The sequence below is a fragment of the Leptidea sinapis genome, chromosome 23, assembly GCF_905404315.1.
Source record: "Leptidea sinapis chromosome 23, ilLepSina1.1, whole genome shotgun sequence".
Taxonomy (NCBI): domain Eukaryota; kingdom Metazoa; phylum Arthropoda; class Insecta; order Lepidoptera; family Pieridae; genus Leptidea; species Leptidea sinapis.
Genome location: NC_066287.1, coordinates 4,193,383 through 4,211,971, shown reverse-complemented (window position 1 = coordinate 4,211,971; position 18,589 = coordinate 4,193,383). Strand labels below are relative to the sequence as shown.

At 34.2% G+C, this 18,589-nt stretch overlaps 2 protein-coding genes across 3 annotated transcripts in view; both read right to left on the bottom strand.

The window, feature by feature from the left end:
- Positions 1–18,589, bottom strand: part of LOC126971377 (uncharacterized) — a 453,035-nt gene that overhangs the window by 162,703 nt on the left and 271,743 nt on the right. The window lies entirely within an intron of this gene.
- LOC126971345 (uncharacterized) overlaps positions 1–18,589 on the bottom strand; it is a 63,513-nt gene that overhangs the window by 33,207 nt on the left and 11,717 nt on the right. For both annotated transcript variants that reach the window (XM_050817600.1, XM_050817599.1), the window contains exon 2: positions 10,453–10,604. In XM_050817600.1, the coding sequence (XP_050673557.1) occupies positions 10,453–10,525 (73 nt within the window). In that variant the 5' untranslated portion in view covers positions 10,526–10,604. The remainder of the gene's footprint in view (positions 1–10,452; positions 10,605–18,589) is intronic.

Here is an 18,589-nt window from a genome sequence, read left to right as displayed (position 1 = left end):
TATATATATATATATATATATATATATATATATATATATATATATATATATATAAAAGTGAATGTATGTTTGTATGTTCCCTATAAACTCCAAAACTATTCGACCGATCTCAATGAAATCTTTTGTAATAGATTCGTTGAAGCTCAAGGAAGGTTTACATATATAATTTATATGGCAAAACAACGTTTGCCAGGTCAGCTAGTATGTAATATAAATAAAGTAGTTAGATTATGATATTGACATTTTAGAGCAGTGTTTTTCAACCTTTTTCACGACACGGCCCCTTTAGTATGAAGACCCGTTGGTTTTTTTCAGGTATTTTATTTCGATCGTCTTATTTATTCATTATCATAATTGGACGTAATTCTAGAAAAACGTTCCAAACCACAATCATGTCGAAAATGAGTTAAGAACACAAAACTGGTCACGTGTTTCATATTAACGGACTGTCAAAAAAAAGCAGCCCTACTGTCACTCTGTACACGTCATTATGACTTAGTAGCCCAACCCTCATGTATGGAATACACTAATAATTTTTAAACTATAAACAGGAGTTCCTGAAAATGGTGGCTTGGAACATTTTTCAGGAACTACATCCAATTAGAGTTCGAATTAATACATAATTTAGTACGTTATAGTAGATTGTTAACCGAGGGTCGAAAGAATCAATTCCCGAGGTATTTAGACCGGCTATAGTCCGAGTAGGAATTGATTCTTTTACCCGTGTTAAACACTCTACTTTTCATTTCGAATATGAGGAAAATAAAACTATTTGTTTATCTAAACTATTCATAGATAAAATGTTATAATATTAGTAGTACCTATTTAAAATTAATTGTCAAATTAGGACAATTTATGTCGACTTTTTAAATTTTAAATATGGAACTCACCGCGTAATTGTTGCGGTTTATTCCGCTCAAAGAAGTTTGCGCTAAGTTCACACTGGCTGTTTAGAAAGTCACATGGCTGCAGCATTTTCTTTTATTAGTTTTTCTTTTACATAAAACTCTTCACAGCTGACAGCAGTTCTATTATTAAAGTTTATTCCGGCCCTTAGGTGGAAAGTAATTTGTATGAGTTTTTCCCTCTCCATGGAGGGAAGCAGCATTTTCCACCCAATAATCAGATCAAGACAACATTACTATTCTTTTTTTTTATACATCGAATGCTTCGCCAGTAAATTTACACTCATACGTACGACCACGGCAGATGCAGGCCGACCCGATCTTCGATTCATATTCTTCGACACAGTATTTTATGAAGGTGTATGTGGGATAACATCATATATTATACCTGGAATACACTAAAATCATAGACGTGCCCCGGCACAACACACCTCGCTATAAAAATAATCTTATGCAAACTAAATCTAAATTAACATTACACAGTTCCGGTCCCTTCCCAATGTCAGTTAAAATTTATAATAAGTTACCAGAACACTTGAAAGCCGAAACCAATATTAAAAAATTCATAAGCTCTTTGAAAAAGTTACTTTTGGAAAAATGTTACTTTTCTATTAATGAATACCGAAATCCTAGAGGAAAAATATATTTGAATGTTTTCCCCTCTGTCGTTCATTGCTATGCCTTATTACGAGGTGCATGTGATAATTATTTAGTATTACAATTTTGTTTAGTAACTAAGTCGCATGTAACGCAATTAACGAGTAATTAAATAAATAAATAAATGATACCTTTTGGTTTAAAAGGAAAGGAAACGCAACAGAGGTTTGGAAGTGTTTGATTCCATTTGCCACCTCGTACTTGTGTGAGTTGATATTTTTATCAATGGCCCAAATAAAATGCAAGGAAAGAAATTTTAATTAATATATCTTAAATTTGGAAATCGATTTAACTCTCAATGTAAGTAAAACGGACCCAAGATGGGAGAAATTATATAATAATATTACACACTAGCGTGTAATATAATTTTCCCAACAAAGTTAAGTTAGTACCTAACTGCAAATTATATGGGAGTAAACAGAGCATTTTCAATTTAACCGGGTAATACAGTTTTTTTTTTGTAATAACAAAGAGGTTTTATGCCGCTGATAATTAATTTCCTTTTTCAGAAGATATAATTTTCAATAATTGGTTATAAAATATATGCATTTTGTCACTAAAATTACAATTTTGAAGTAGGCTGTAATATAATCATGCAACTTACATTTGACGCGTGAAAAAACAAAACTTGTGCGTAAGTTTTGTTTTTTTCCATAATTTTAATATTATTAATTTCCCATAATTTTCATATTATTTATCGCATTTGTTGCTGTGCGGTAAATAAATTGTAAAAATGTCAAATTTTAGTACAGAAGATGAACAAATGATAGGCATACTAAATGCAAATTGCAGGGAAAAAAAACTGAGCTGCTTACAATAGGTACCTGTTTGCTTTTTCCTCACAAGTGTGTTGAAAAAGTGTGTATGCAACTCGTGAGTTAATTCTTCACTAGACACTCAGCTGATTAACGCCCTCGGCTACGGCTCGGGCTGCCACAGCCTCGTGTATAATGAGCAGCTTAGCTCACTTGTATCATAATATACTATAGTTCGATATAATTTGAATGTATATTTAATAATTGATTTCTGTTTTTGTCTCCAATAAAAAAAATCAAAATTCGTTTTTTCCATAAAAATATGGTTATAATGTGAAATCCTTACATACTTTATTCAGAAACAAACAGTCATTTATTACTATATCAGCACAGAAACACTTATTAAATTATATACCTACCATTCTTACATTTTTTAAAACTACATCATTAATTCATCTATACTAATATATAAAGCTGCAGTGTTTGTTTGTTTTTTTGTTTGTTTGAACGCGCTAATCTCTGGTACTACTGGTCCGATTTGAATGACTCTTTCAGAGTTGGGTAGTCCATTTATCGAAGAAGGCTATAGGCTATGTTTTTTTTCAAAATTAGGGATCCGTAATAAAATTGCTATTTTGTAACACAAGGTGTAAAATCGAAAACCTATTTTTGCGTGCGCTGCAAAAACTATTGACAATAGAACAAAATGATGTACAGGCTATAATATAGGCAATATTTTAATACTTATAAAACTATCGCGTGAATTTGTATGGCAAAACAACGTTTGCCGGGTCAGCTAGTTCATATTATAAAACAAATACATACTTAATATAAACATAATTTTTGAAAAGCAACAAACCTACAATAACTTACACTACAATTATTTAAAAAGTCATTCCAAAGCTGATCTTTTCAAACTTCCAAGTGATTTATTAATCGTACTTATGTACGTAATATCGTACAATAAAATTTATTATTTAATAGCCTGAGAGCGGTCGCTTCATTCCCAATCTGTGGTATCTTTAAGAAAGTTATTGATGTTATAGTAACCTTTGCCACACAAATATTAACGAACAAACAATAGCTTGAACCATAAATTATACTCCTTACGAAGTTTAAATTTAAATATCTGGTCGACCGAGCCTTGCTCGGATTTTTAAGAAGGTAAAAAACTTGAACAAAATAAACTAATAGGACATCTGGATTCGAACCGGGGCTTCTTCTGCTTTCCAGATCACCCAATATCCCATCTGAGCTATTATAGTCTTGTATACATATATAGTGGCGAAATTTACCTTTGTATTCTAATGTTATTGCAGCTGTTTCTCATTAAAACACGGATAAAACTACATTTTTTAAAATTGAAACCTAGCTAGATCGATTTATCGCCCCCGAAACTACCTGTATACTAAATTTCATTAAAATCGTTGGAGCCGTTTCCGAGATTCAGATTATATGTATACATATATACAAGAATTGTTCGTTTAAAGGTATAAATACCTATTTATACTTCATATTTAGATAATTATTCACGCGAACTGCCGGCACCAGGCGTGACCAGGCACCTTTCGAAGCTATTCGCATTTCACTCGCACAGTGCGTCTCTCTCACATTGAGATATCTTTCGGAAAATGAAAGGCTCGAAGGCGAAAGTCGATGACGTCATACGGCGTACGAATTTATAACCTCAGTAATTACGTAAGGGTGTTTTGACTCTGACAGGACACTAATAATGGTATGAGATATTAATACTAAAATTATAAATATGGACTTGTTGTATACTTTATTTGCCTAAAACAAAACAAATCTTATAACTATATTTACAATACTACGACTACATAAAATTAAAACTATCATTACGTGGAAGCGTACCAAGAATACTGGCAGCATTTCCGCGTTGGATAGTTAGGCTGATCCGTTGACCGAAATAGCTGCCAGCGCTTGGGTTTCCAGTAGCCTTATTGAGGCGCGAAGATAGTGTTTTGAACATTCTCCGCGCCTCTGGGCCCTACGGGCCAAGTTTCTCGACACCAAACGGCACAAAGATGTATGACTCACTGAGACCAACATATTTGCGACGCTTGCTGTCTTCGGAAGTCGAAGCAGCAGCCCCAGCACCAACTGACGTAACTTATATTATAACTTATATAAATATACTTATATATTATAATATGTTTGTTTGAACGCTAATCTCTGGATATACAAGTCGTGTATGTATTACTAACTTGTTGGATACCTGCTCAGCAGCCGGCTCTAATTTCTCGTTACTTAGCTATACTACCTATGGGTGTAAGACTAGTCCGATAAAGACATCTCTAGCTAACAACTTTTTTTATGACAATAAGGGACGAGACGAGCAGGACGTTTAGCTGATGGTTATTGATAGGCCCTGCCCATTACAATGCAGTGCCGCTCAGGATTCTTGAAAATCCCAAAAATTATGAGCTGCACTACAATAATTGCCCTCGTCTCCTTGAGACATATAAGAGTTTAAGTCTCATTTGACCAGTAATTTCACTAGCTACGGCGCCCTTCAGACCGAAACACAATAATACTTACACATTACGGCTTCACGGCAGAATAAGGCGCCGTTGTGGTGCCCATAATGTAGCCGGCATCCTGTGTAAAGAAGCCTCCCACTGGTGACTTTGAGCGCAATAATTTGACTAAATAAAAGGAGCCGGTGGTTCAATAGGTTGAACCGTTGACTCTCACCACAGAGCCCCCGGTTCGAACCTCGCCCGCCACTTACAAATGAGTTATCGGTTTTCCAATTCATATGAACGTTTATTGGACGCTTAATAAAATCAGAAACGCTCTTGTGATTCCTCGGGTGTTGCAAGAGAATGTGGACGGCGGTGATCACTTACCTTTCTTTCATTAAAAAATATCGATATTTTCACAAAAATAATTCAATGTCATTTAGTCTTAGCCTAAATTGTGTTGAGGAAAGCGATTGCTGATAACAGAGTCACATTTTTTTTATGAAAATAAGGGACAAGACGAGCAGGACTTTCAGCTGATGGTAATTGATACGCCCTGCCCATTACAATGCAGTGCCGCTCAAGATTATTGAAAAACCCAAAAATTCTGTGAGGCACTACAACTGCGCTCGAGACATAAGATGTCAAATCTCTTTTGCCCAGTAATTTCACTAGCTACCGCGCCCTTCAGACCGAAACACAGTAATGCTTACACCCACCCTTAATGGTACCCATAATTTAGCCGGTATCCGGGGCAAAGGCCTCCCACTATTCGAAGCTGTAATTTTCTGACTTAAATTATTACTTAATAATTTTGTATTTTGTTTTTGTAAGTCACCCCAACAAAAACAACACCATCAGCCAGTTATATGTCTTCTCTTATATAAAAATTATCAAGTAATTCGTATATTGACCCCGATTCTAAGGCATGGTTCCGGTATTTGGGTTCGGTGATGACGTCATGATTTCTAAAGCTGGCTCCGAAGCGTCAACGTTCAAGGATAGACGGTTCGCTGACCTAAGTGTTACAGAACCTTCGAGATATGCCCAATTTGATACGTTGTATGGAAATTACGCCAACTTTTAAAAAAGGAAATATCACCGCCGCCCTCATTCTCTTGTAACACTGGAACATTCACAGAAGCGTTGCTGGCCTTTCAGAAAGGTGTACCTACCCGCCTTTTTCGAAGGTATCCATGTCGTATCGTCCTGGAAACACCGCACAAGGAAGTTCATTCCACAGCTTGCTTTTATGTGGAAGAAAGTTTCTTGAAAAAGTACTGTGGAGGAAAGCCACACATCCAGAATGGGGATGGTATCCTAACTTGTGGCTTGTCGTGCGAAAGTGGAATTCGAAAGCATCCACTTGCGACTTCATCCTGACTTGCACTAAATAACTTATAAAGTTTTACAGTGAATAAAGATTTTTTTGACTTTGACTTTGAATGTCAAAGTCTAAGTCAAAAATATTCAAGACTAATAATATATGGTACAGAATGTTTTGTGCCCTACACTCTGCGGTACCCTGAGTTGCAGAGGCTAGGACTTTCCGAAGGTTAACATAAGGACAGATGCATCTCCGAAAGTCAAAAATCATTAATTCTCGGCAATTTCCTCCTCCAAAAATGAGTAAATCAGACTGTTTCGATTCTTTCGCCTATTATTGTCGGATTTGTATACTATGGCTGAGATCTATAGAGAGTAAGTACTTTGACTTCGCTATGACTTTACTTACCTAAAACTTAGCTGAGTGTCATAGTTACGCGACACAGAAAAAAAAACGTTAAAACACCACAATTTGAAGGATTTCTCATTTGTTAGACCGCTTCCGGCTATGACTATGAACGAGACATTAATAAACAACTACCCTCATAGCTGTCATTATAACAAATAATAAAATAGTGTAGGTATTTCATTAATTACTGTAAACATTTACCCCCTTATTCATAATGGTCCGCTAACTTAAAACAGCCGCTAAGGAGTGTTTTTTCTCATTCTGACTTAGGTTAGAAGAAGACAGAGTGAGAATTAGCAATGCTTTAAGTTAGCTGACTATTATGAATAAGGGGGTAATTTTATACGTTACCCACCTATTTCGTTATTAATGTATCTACCTAATTAGTATTTATTGTAACTCTGTGTAATTATTGTAACTTTAAATATAACGATTTAAATTATGTGTAGTATTTCAACTACGATTTGCCGCTCAATAACTTTGTGTATCATGTTAGTTTAAGTATCTCAGTAAGTGAATTTGTATTCTTTGTGAGATAATAAATATTCTGAAATCATACACTGACTTTTGCATTGGGCTGTCTTAGCCTAAGCCGAGTATAATTTCGGTGGTGATAAAATCTAGGTTATATAAAAAAAGATTATGCTAGGCTCACACTCAGCTAGTTGAGTAGCCTGAGAATAGTCTAACTACGGTCTATAGATCTTAATCTAAACCTCTGTTTTCGGCCTATATGACTAATGGCCGTTCCCAATATTCAGTCTATCTCCGGTTGTGGCCTACTTGTGATAAAAATCGTAACTATTGTTGACTTTTCAGTCCCCATAAACTTATCGACGGTAACTCACCTTATGTACACGATGTTTGTCAATGGGAGGACGTATAAGCTATACGTCCTCGACCAGCGATAGAAGTTTATATGGAAATTGCAATTCATTCGTCCCAATATAAGGAGATAAGAATGACTTATCGGGTATATAGGGACAGCTTCAGATTATTGATAGCTAATTACTGACAGTAGAAGTTAGTAAATTATCTCTATCTGTAGACACGGACGAGTAAAAAAAGGAGAACTCCTTATCACCTCACAGTACAGTGAAGCACCAAAACAAGCCCGTAAACTTGTAAATACATAGCTCCACGCGTACACTTACACTAATACAAGCCGATCGGCCGCCATTATGAGATTTGCCATCGTTTGTGACAGATCAGTTTGCGTCGCAATAAAATATTTTAAAAATGCCGACGTGCGTTGTGAAATAAAAAAACTATCAGAATTTAAACAATCGGAGTAAAAAGTACTTATATGTTACAATATATGACTAATTTAAGGGAGACAAATTGTGTTTTTGGTATCCCCCGTAAGCGCACACACACTAGCATAAAACTGCTTCACTTGCTTATATCTAGGCGTAGTCCTTCTTTTTTATTCAACCATGTCTGTAGATAGTAAATTGGGAACGGCTGTAAGTCGCTGCACTTTTTAAAGTACACTACTAGCACTTAAACAAAAGGAAAAAGTCCAAATAAGCAAAACAGAGACACAGATAATTAATATATTGGTCTATTTGATAATAATTTTGATCTAAGTAGGATTAAAAACCAAGGAGTAGAGACTCAACGTTTGCATGGAAAAATGGTCAGTAATATTTTCACTAGATAATGCAGTGCGTTTCAATTTATTGCACGTAACTGTAAATGATTAATTTCCTTAAGAAATTCATAAGAATTGCTAAGAACGTTTGTGTGGTAAAGGTTATTATAACATACATGACTTCCTTAATGATACTACAGATTGGGAATAGTGCAACCACGCTCAGGCCATGAAATACATTATTATACACATTTTTATAAGAAATGAAAGAAACCAGCTTAGTTTCTTGCGCCCGTTCCTCTCAGGTCTGAGGCATACTTTTTTCGAATGGGCAGTAGTTTTTTACTTTCAATAACTGATATCATATCCTATTTAATCTATTTGAATTTGAATTAAGTATAGCCTTCAGGTAGAGAAAGCCTCGTCAAAATCGGTCCAGCGGTTTCGGTAATTAGCAACAACAGACAGATAGCAATTAAAAATATGGTTTTCAATTACAATATCTTACTACGACTAGTTACAACGCGTTATTTGAAGTTAAGTATAATTAAGTTTGATATTCTGTATTTAGTACAAGAAAATATTTTAACTGAAACAATTTATGAAATGAAATATTATGGCGTCGCCATTGCTTATGTCTGTACGATATTTAACAAATTGCTATTTCTAGTACTTGTGTTTTAAAAAGATAAGACACTTACTGACATGACATTGTTCACTTTATATTAATAGTAGGTACATATATTATGACCTATGGTATATATATTCAAAGTCAAAGTCAAAAAATCTTTATTCACTGTAAAACTTTATAAGTTATTTAGTGCAAGTCAGGATGTAGTACAAAAGTTACAATAGCATTCAAATGAGTATAACAATATTCATTAATAAAATTTAGAACATTAATTCCAACTATCTTTATCATTCAAATAATCTTTCACATTATAATAGGCCTTAGATGTTAATTTATTTTTTACGATACATTTAAATTTTTTAATAGGTAATATTTTAATTTCATTTGGGAGTTTATTATAAAATATAACACAATCCACTTTAAAAGATTTTACGGAGCCTAGTAGATGGAATTGCTATGGGGCAATACTAATTATATTAATTTCCATGTGCTGCAAAAGACGACTATTTGCGCTATTTATAAGTCAAGTCCTAGAGAATCAATAAAAGAAATTTACATAATATAAACCAGGGCTGTGGTCCAGACGGTGCGCCTGTTATATTTTTAAAAGAAATATAATGAGAGCCTAAGATTACTTTTACAGATTATTTTAACTCTATTTTTGCAAACGTGCACAATGCCTTCTCAATGCAAAAGGTCTTATGTTGTCCCTATCTTCAAAAGCGGCGATAAACATGATATAAAAATTAATGTCCTGTTTCAATATTAATTTGCATCTCGTTGATGTTTGATTAGATGATATTATATTGCTCGTTATAAAACATATACTTATTGAACATCAGCATCTAATTATTAACAGAAATCTACGGAAACTAATCTTTGCGAATTTACTGATTTTGTTATGTGCGCAACATACAAAGAGTAAAGAGACAAATGTGGACGCCGTTTACACGGATTTTTCTAAGGCTTTTCATAAAATATCTCACTTTATCTCTCTCGATAAACTAAGGTACATTGGTGTACACGACGACCTTCTGCGTTGGATTGAGTCTTATCTAAGTAACCGTAGCCATGCAGTAACCATAAGGATCTACTGCTAATGTTTTAATCCAATCCCATCTGGGGTACTACAAGGAACCCATTTAGGCCCGAATATTGGGTTAAACTTCATAAAATAAAAAACTATTAAGAGAATAATAATTTAAAGAAATAAACATTTTAACTGTTGCTTCTCAATATATTTTCAATATTTTAATATCATGTATGTAGGTTTGCTTTTACACCTTGTTCCCAGAAAATGTACAGGACAAACATGTAACGAAATTCAAAAGAATTTGTTGAAAAACGTTTTAATGTGGGGAAAGGTTACTAAAACGTATATATGACTTTCGTAACGAGACCACAGATTGGGAATGGAGTGACTGTCCTCAGGCTATTTTATTAATAAATTTTATTGTAATTTATCTAACAAAAGAAATACGCCCAGTTTCTTGCGCCCGTAGGTATTTCTCAGGTCTGAGGCGTACATATTCGAATGAGTGGTTTGAAATCCTACTTTGAATAGGAGTATACGAATTGAATTTCTATTTAAACAAATATACCTATTTGTGTGATAATGGAAAATTGTCATCGGTCACATCGATACTAATACCAACGCTTAATACAATAAATTACATTTTAATTTGTACACACCATTGACGATCTGTAATATCGCACAGATCAGCACGACCCGGTGACAGCTCGTCCGCCATTTTGTGGCGGCCATCTTGGATCACGACGCTGCTTGACTCATTCGTTGATCACATCACTAAAGTCAGTCTCATTGCACAACACTGCGCGATCATCTGAAACAAAAATGACGACATTATTATCGTGATTCAGTAGTTAGTTTTTTTATTATTTTATAATAGTAGTATGGCATTTTCATTGAGTAATAGTATTTTCCAAATTAATTAACATGACACATTATGTAAACAATTAGTAGTACGTTTGTGAGTATGATAGCGTATAAAACCCTACTGCAGGCCTTTAAAATACCTAGCGATAAATATAAATATTTTATAGCGCCTGTAGGATTTTATAGCGCAACCATACTCTATAGGTACTGTTAGTGACACATTTGCGACAATTCTGTTGTAATGACAAGTCCACTGAGTTTATAATTAAAGAGCCAATATTCACGAACATAAAACACCATAAATCATTTGTGTACAATAAATTTCATTACTATACCGACACCTTCAAAAGATATTGGCGATGTCTGTTATAAATATTTTATTGTGTATCTCTCAATCCTATATAACTGTTGTCACCGTTCGAATGTGCACAACCTGAGAGTTGAACAAAGCAAACAGAATTTTATAAGGAGGCGGTACTCGAACGGTTAGCTCAGTTGGCTAGAGCATCGACACGGAACGCCGGATGTCGTGGGTTCGAATCCCGCATCGTTCATAAAATTTTGTTTTTCAAATTTTATTTGTGTATATAACAACTTTGCGTATTTAATATAACATTATACAGTTTTAGGTTGCCTGCGTAGATTCAGACATGAACCATGCATCACTATCCGCTATAATGTAATGTACTATATTATAGTAATCCTTCTTTATAAAAGAATCTTAAACATATTTCTTGAATTATACTCTGTCTTAGTAAACCCTCTGGTATTTTATTGTAAAATCAAATATTTTGTTTTTTTAAGCCTCACTTCTGTGATTACAAATTATCCCGCATCGTCATAAAATTTTGGTATAGGTACAAATTTAATTTATGTAGTTAATCCCACCAGTGTGAAAATAACAAAATTGTTTAGATTTTAGGGAGCGACATCTCAAGTCAATTTCCCAATATGCAAATATTGGGGTTGAGCAGGTTATCAACTGTACAGTAGATCCTGTAGATGGAGCCACAACCTGAGAGTTGAAGAAGACTTAACAAGATTACGGATTGAAGGACGGACGATTGCCTAGTTGGTAAAGCGCTGGGACGTAATCCGAGAGGCGCGGGTTCGAATCCCGTATCGTTCAAAAATTTTGGTATTTTTTTATGAAAATAAGGGAAGAGACGACCAGAACGTTCAGCTGATGGTAATTGATACGCCCTGCCTATTAAAATGTAGTGTTGCCCAGGATTATTGGAAAACCCAAAAATACTGAGCAGCACTACAACTGCGCTCGTCACGGCGCCCTTTAGACTGAAACACAATAATGCTTACACTTACTGCTTCACGGAAGAAATGGGCGCCGTTGTGGTACTCATAATCTAGCCGGCATCCGGTGCAAAGGACCTCCACTGGTGAAGTATACATTTTTAATCTGTGTAAAATCGAATACCTTAACCCTAGCTAACTTAATACCAGGGGACGCATAGTTGGGAGCTTCCGATATTTCATCAGTACGGAACCATTTATTATTACAATAATGGAATGTGAGTGAAGAGTTTCATAATAATATTCAATCAGTCGGTCACATACACATCAATAGATTGGCGATGCCGCAAAGGGTCAGACAAGCACTGAATACTAATACTATAACTGTCACGGAATGTATTGAAGCGTTAAACGGACTGGTTGATGACCTAGTCTCTATATCACAACTCTGTTTCTCACCTGCGTCCATAAAACAAGTGCTTGCCGAATACCGACAGCAAATAATACCACATTTATCACGGGGAGTATTCCGAACAGCTGTTTCACCTAATTCCACCTTTCTCCACGACACGCCACAAGTTAGGATATCATCCCCACCACCTGGATGTTTGGCGGTCCTCCACAGTGCGTTTTTCAAGAACCTTTCTTCCACTCACTACAAAGCTGGGGAATGAGCTTCCTTATGCGGTGTTTCCGGGACGATACGACATGGGTACCTTCAAAAAAAGCGCTTAAACCTTCTTTAAGGGCCGGCAACACTCCTGTGATTCCTCTGGTGTTATAAGATAATGTGGGCGGCTGTGATCACTAACACCAGGTGACCCTCATTTGTCCAAAAGCAAAGTCTTCCAAAAAAAATATAATACTACACGGCCACATTATCTCTGGACCTCGCTGGAACGTGACCCCCCCCCCCCATTCCACTTTCCACGCCCTCGCGCTCGTTCTGTTGCGTCAGTACAGTTTGCAGTTTCATTACCGTCAGGTACAACATGTCGTGATGTTCTGTTGTTCTGTGTCGCTAATATAGTTCTGTCAGAAAAATGAATACTCTTTGCACTTTGTATGATGGATGGACCGACGATCTGGTCAAGATCGCCGGAATACTTTGGATGCAGCGCAGGACCGATCGTCGTGGAAATCTTTGGGGGAGGCCTTTGTCCAGCATTGAACGTCTTCCAGCTCATGAATATTGTAATTGTTATAAACTGGTAACATAAAACAACTAAAAAAAACCCCGCTGAGTTAAATCCTATTTTGAATAAAAATATATGAATTTGAGTTTGTAATATTATATATTTGTTATATTCGCATGGGCAATTTTGCTGCAGAGTCCATTTTTGCGGTCTCGGAGTTGAAGAACAGTATCTACCCACCAACACTAACCATAATCTGTAGTCCAAGGGGTTCAGATATGGACTAGATGAAGGCCAGGCTGAAATGTTTGGGAATTAATTTTATTTTTTATTATAATTATTATTATTTATTATTTATTATTACTTTCTATTAAATTTAGTACTCACTTTTAAATTTTTACTTATTTAATTAAATTTTTATTTTTAGAGTATCTTCAAAATATGCCATAGAAATGCCAAATAAAGCTCTATTTGATCCTACGGATACATATACATATATACATAAATCATTTTTTCGCAATAACTGGTAGCCTCTGTCCTTTCCTAAGCTGAATTCTGCATCTGAACTGAATTTACTCGAAAAATTCAGCGATTCCACAAAAAATCATAACATTAATTCATTTTCTCACTCAACTGTACGGAAAACTGAGCGATCCCACAGTCCGTAGTAAAGAATCAACGTATCGTGATAAAAAAGTGGATGTTAGACGCGGCATTGAGCTATGTGGATCTAAGTAGGCCAACAATACAGGTGTTATGTACCGTTACACATACGATGGCTCGTGGCGTGCTTCCACACGCTCTTGTGAAATCATTGGCACCATCAATTATTGAATGTGGTATTCAATAATACCTGGATATAGACGTAATTTTCTTGATTCACGATTTAGGTTTTTTGCTTTCCTTTTGAAGATTTTAATCATATATTATATGGATGTCATTTTCTTGGTTCACTTTATAGGTTTTTTGATTTCAATTTGTACGATTTTTATTATACCTAGAATATAGAAGTCATTTTCTAGGTTAATTTTTAGGCTTTTCGCCTTCGATTTGAAGATTTTAATCATATATTATATGGATGTCATTTTCTTGGTTCACTTTATTAGTTTTTTGATTTCAATTTGTAGGATTTTAATTATACCTAGATTATAGATGTCATTTACTTGGTTCATTTTTTAGGCTTAGTGCCGTCGTTTTGAAGAGTTTAATCATATATTATATGGATATCATTTTCTTGGTTCACTTTTTTGGTTTTTGATTTCAATTTGTCCGATTTTAATTATACCTAGATTATAGACGTCATTTTCTTGGTTAATTTTTAGGCTTTTCGCCTTCGTTTTGAAGATTTTAATCATATATTATATGGATGTCATTTCCTTGGTTCACTTTATAGGTTTTTTGTTTTCAATTTGTACGATTTTAATTATACTTTAAATTTTTTAGGCTTTTCGCCTTTGTTTTGAAGATTTTAATCATATATTATATGGATGTCATTTTCTTGGTTCACTTTATAGGTTTTTTGTTTTCAATTTGTAGGATTTTAATTATACCTAGAATAAGGACGTCATTAACTTGGTTAATTATTTAGGCTAAGTCTTCGTTTTGAAGGTTTTTAATCATATATGTATGTCATTTTCTTGGTTCACTTTTTAGGTTGTCTTCGTTTTTTTGGATTTTAATATTACCTAGATATGACGTAATTTTCTTGAAGCACTTTTTAGGTTTTTTGTTTTCGTTTCGTTAGTGTTTAAAATACTTGAAAATGGACGTATTTTTTAGTGATTAAATTTTTAAGTTTTTTTAAGCGGGTTAATTACTCGTTTAAATGTATACAATTAGAATTGCCTACTTGTAAAATAAACAAATGTATCACATAATATTATGTTCTTACATAAAATATTAAACAATCAACTAGACTGTCCTTTACTTCTATCCAAGATTGGATTAGGTATGTGTACCAGCTTATCATCTTCGTATTTTTTTTTATGAAAATAAGGAACGAGACGAGCAATACGGTAAGCTGATGGTAATTGATTGCCCATTACAATGCAGTGCCGCTCAGGATTCTTGAAAACCCCAAAAAAATTGAATGTCACTACAATTGCGCTCGTTACCTTGAGACATAAGATGTTAAGTCTCATTTGCCCAGAAATTTCACTAGCGACGCGGACGGCGCTCTTTAGACCGAAACACAATAATGTTTATACATTACTGCTTCACGGCAGAAATAGGCGCCGTTGTGGTACCCATAATCTAGCCGGCATCCTGTGCAAAGAAGCCTCCTACTGGTAAAAGTATCGTATTAGGTACACTTATTTGCCAGTAGGTACATTTACGATTTTTCAGAAAAATTATGGTTAAAATTAACCCACGCATTATTTCAAAATTATATAATAGTAAATCTAATAGTAATAGTAGTAATAGATGTAAATTTAAATACATTTGGCAATTTTAAGAAATATGTTTTTGAACCCTTATACTCTAAACTGCCAAAGTGGCAACACTATTCATACCTTTAAGTTAGATATTATATATAAAGTTATAAATGTAAGAAAATTTATACTAAAAAAGTCATTGTATTAATTTAATAATTTTTATAGTGTTAGTGAATATTTAAATTAGTGTTTAGTTTTTGCATGGTTTTCATGTAAGCTGGATAGAGGATTGTAATGTTTCAGTTCTGGACATATCCTATTCCAAAGCAAAATAAATAATTTCATTTCATTTCATTGTATATCTAGATTCTAGAATCTAGATGGTAAGACTTTTTAATATCAGAAGAATCCATCCCTGTTACAACGCACTGTGATTCTAATAGAAAACTTTTCAATAATAACGTCTTATTATTTATAAAGAAACTAGCTGACCCAGCAAACGTTGTATTGCCGATATTAAAATCACGATACAAATGTAACTGTTGATCGTAGATGGGTGAAAATTTGAGGTTGTATGTATTTTTTAATGCTGACTCGTAATCAAACAAATTAAAAAAAAATGTCAAAAAATTAAAAAAAAATCGTGTGGACCACCCTTAACATTTAGGGGGATGAAAAATAGATGTTATCCGATTCTCAGACCTACTCAATATGCTCACAAAATTTCATGAGAATCGGTCAAGCCGTTTCGGAGGAGTACGGGAACGAATATTGTGACACGAGAATTTTATATATAAGATTAAGTCTCAGAATGACATAAGACTTCTTCAAACTGACCTGGGAGTTTGATTTTTGACGTTCAATAAGTGATTTTAAATCCTATTTTGAATAAAAATATTTGAATTTGATAATAACATAGCAGATACAGTTATATAGTATATTTGGTAAAAATAGCACATTAATAATAGAAAAACACAGCTTTCAGCCTCAGCTGACACAACAGATATAAAGATCTTGTTTTTCTTTGACATAGAAAAACCAGCAGTCACTCTAAAAATCCAAAGATACTTCAATAATGAAGACCTGTATAGCAGAGTGGTTAGCGATCCTACCTACTAAGCTAGAGGTCCCGAGTTCGAATCCCGGTAGGTGCAAGCATTTATATGATCAATATGGATGTTTGTTTCCGAGTCATGGATGTTTTAATGTATTTATGTATGTTTATATGAATTTATGTATGTTTAAGTAAGTATATTGTATTAAATATATCATTGTCTTGTAACACATAACACAGGCTATATACGCTTCACTTGGGGCAAGATAATTTGTGTGAAAAGTGTGTCAATATTATTATTATATTCATACCAGCCAGTCAATGAACAATTGTACTTCTTTGCTCTAACAAAGATCACTAGAATTAGAACTGAGACTGCATCATCTTACGTCGTTAATAATGTTCCTTTGTAACAGGCATCATTAGTTCGTTATCATGGTATAGTTATAAACAAAAAACTAAATTTTATTAATCATATTGATTAATTCATACTTAAGTCTTGCAAAATGCTGGTTTTATTAAGCGTATTTGCAAAGATTTCAGAAATCCATTTGCAATTCTGTGTCTTTACAATGCTTTGGTACGAAGTGCACTTGAATACGTTTCACCGGTTTGGAATCCCCAATATAATGTCCACATTGAAAGATTAGAGCGTATTCAACGTAATTTCACTCGCTTTCTAGCTTTTAAAGACAAAACCTGCCCTTTTGCAGACTATAAAACAAGACTGGACCATTTCAATATGAAATCGTTGGAGATAAGACGAAAATAACTGATGTGTCAACTTTACATAAAATTATACATGGTAGAATCATATCCCCAGAATGTCTTATAAATGTAAATCTTACAGTCCCTAAAAATAGGCCAAGATTCCCTATCAAAAATATTTTCAGCTCAACAATCAACAGAACTAATATAGGTAACTAGCTGACCCGGCAAACGTTGTTTTGCCATATAAAGTATAGTTCACCCGATAGTTTTATAAGTAATAAAATATTGCCTATATTATAGCCTGTACATAATTTTGTTCTATTGTCAATAGTTTTTGCAGCGCATGCAAAAATAGGTTTTCGATTTTACACCTTGTGTTACAAAATAGCAATTTTATTACGGATGCCTTATTTTGAAAAAAAAAAAACATAGCCTATAGCCTTCCTCGATAAATGGACTACCCATCACTGAAAGAATCATTCAAATCGGACCAGTAGTACCAGAGATTAGCGCGTTCTAACAAACAAACACTGCAGCTTTATAATATTAGTATAGATAAGGATATCACTGCAAAAAATGGTAATATAGATATTTTTCATATGGCTAATATCAATAAATTTAAAACCGACTGCATTATAATATTAAGATCTTAGTTATGTAAGTTAAATATAAGAAGTAAATTATTGTATTGTGGTATACTTATATATTTTATAAATCTCTTTTTTATAATAGAAATGTATTTAAGAAATTTTTTATCATCATTTTTGTTTAACTCTTCATTTCTTTAATTTTATTATGTTTAATTGTTCAACTTTGTTATTATTTTCGCTTCTATAAATGTTGTTTACACCTATAAAGGCATGTCGTACTATCACTTGCGTACTTGCAAAAATTTTTATTGTATAATGATGTGTTTTTGGTGTAACTATCTAAATAAATAAATAGAATTACGTCAAAATAGGTATTGATCCACGGACTGGTAGAAAATAAGTGAAGCACCTTTATGGTAGTGTGTGTACGGTTACGGAGTATACCAGTTACACAATTTTTTCTCCCTCAAATAATCATATATCCACTAATACTTTTATAGTATTGTTTTTACACTTTTTCACAACGCACGACGGCATTTTTAAAATATTTTATTGCGACGCAATCTGATCTGTCCCGGACGATGGCAAATCACGTAATAGCGGCCGATCGGCTTGTATTAGTGTAAGTGTATGCGTGGGGCTATGTATTTACACGTTTACCGGCTTGTTTTGGTGCCTCACTGCTATGTAAGACACGGAGTCCTTCTTTTTTTACTCGTCCGTGGCATTGATCATGCTATATTCGGTGGCGATCTGTGAAACAGCTACAGAAACACAGGTCCGTATTTCAGAGGATGTATTGATCAATGTGTAAT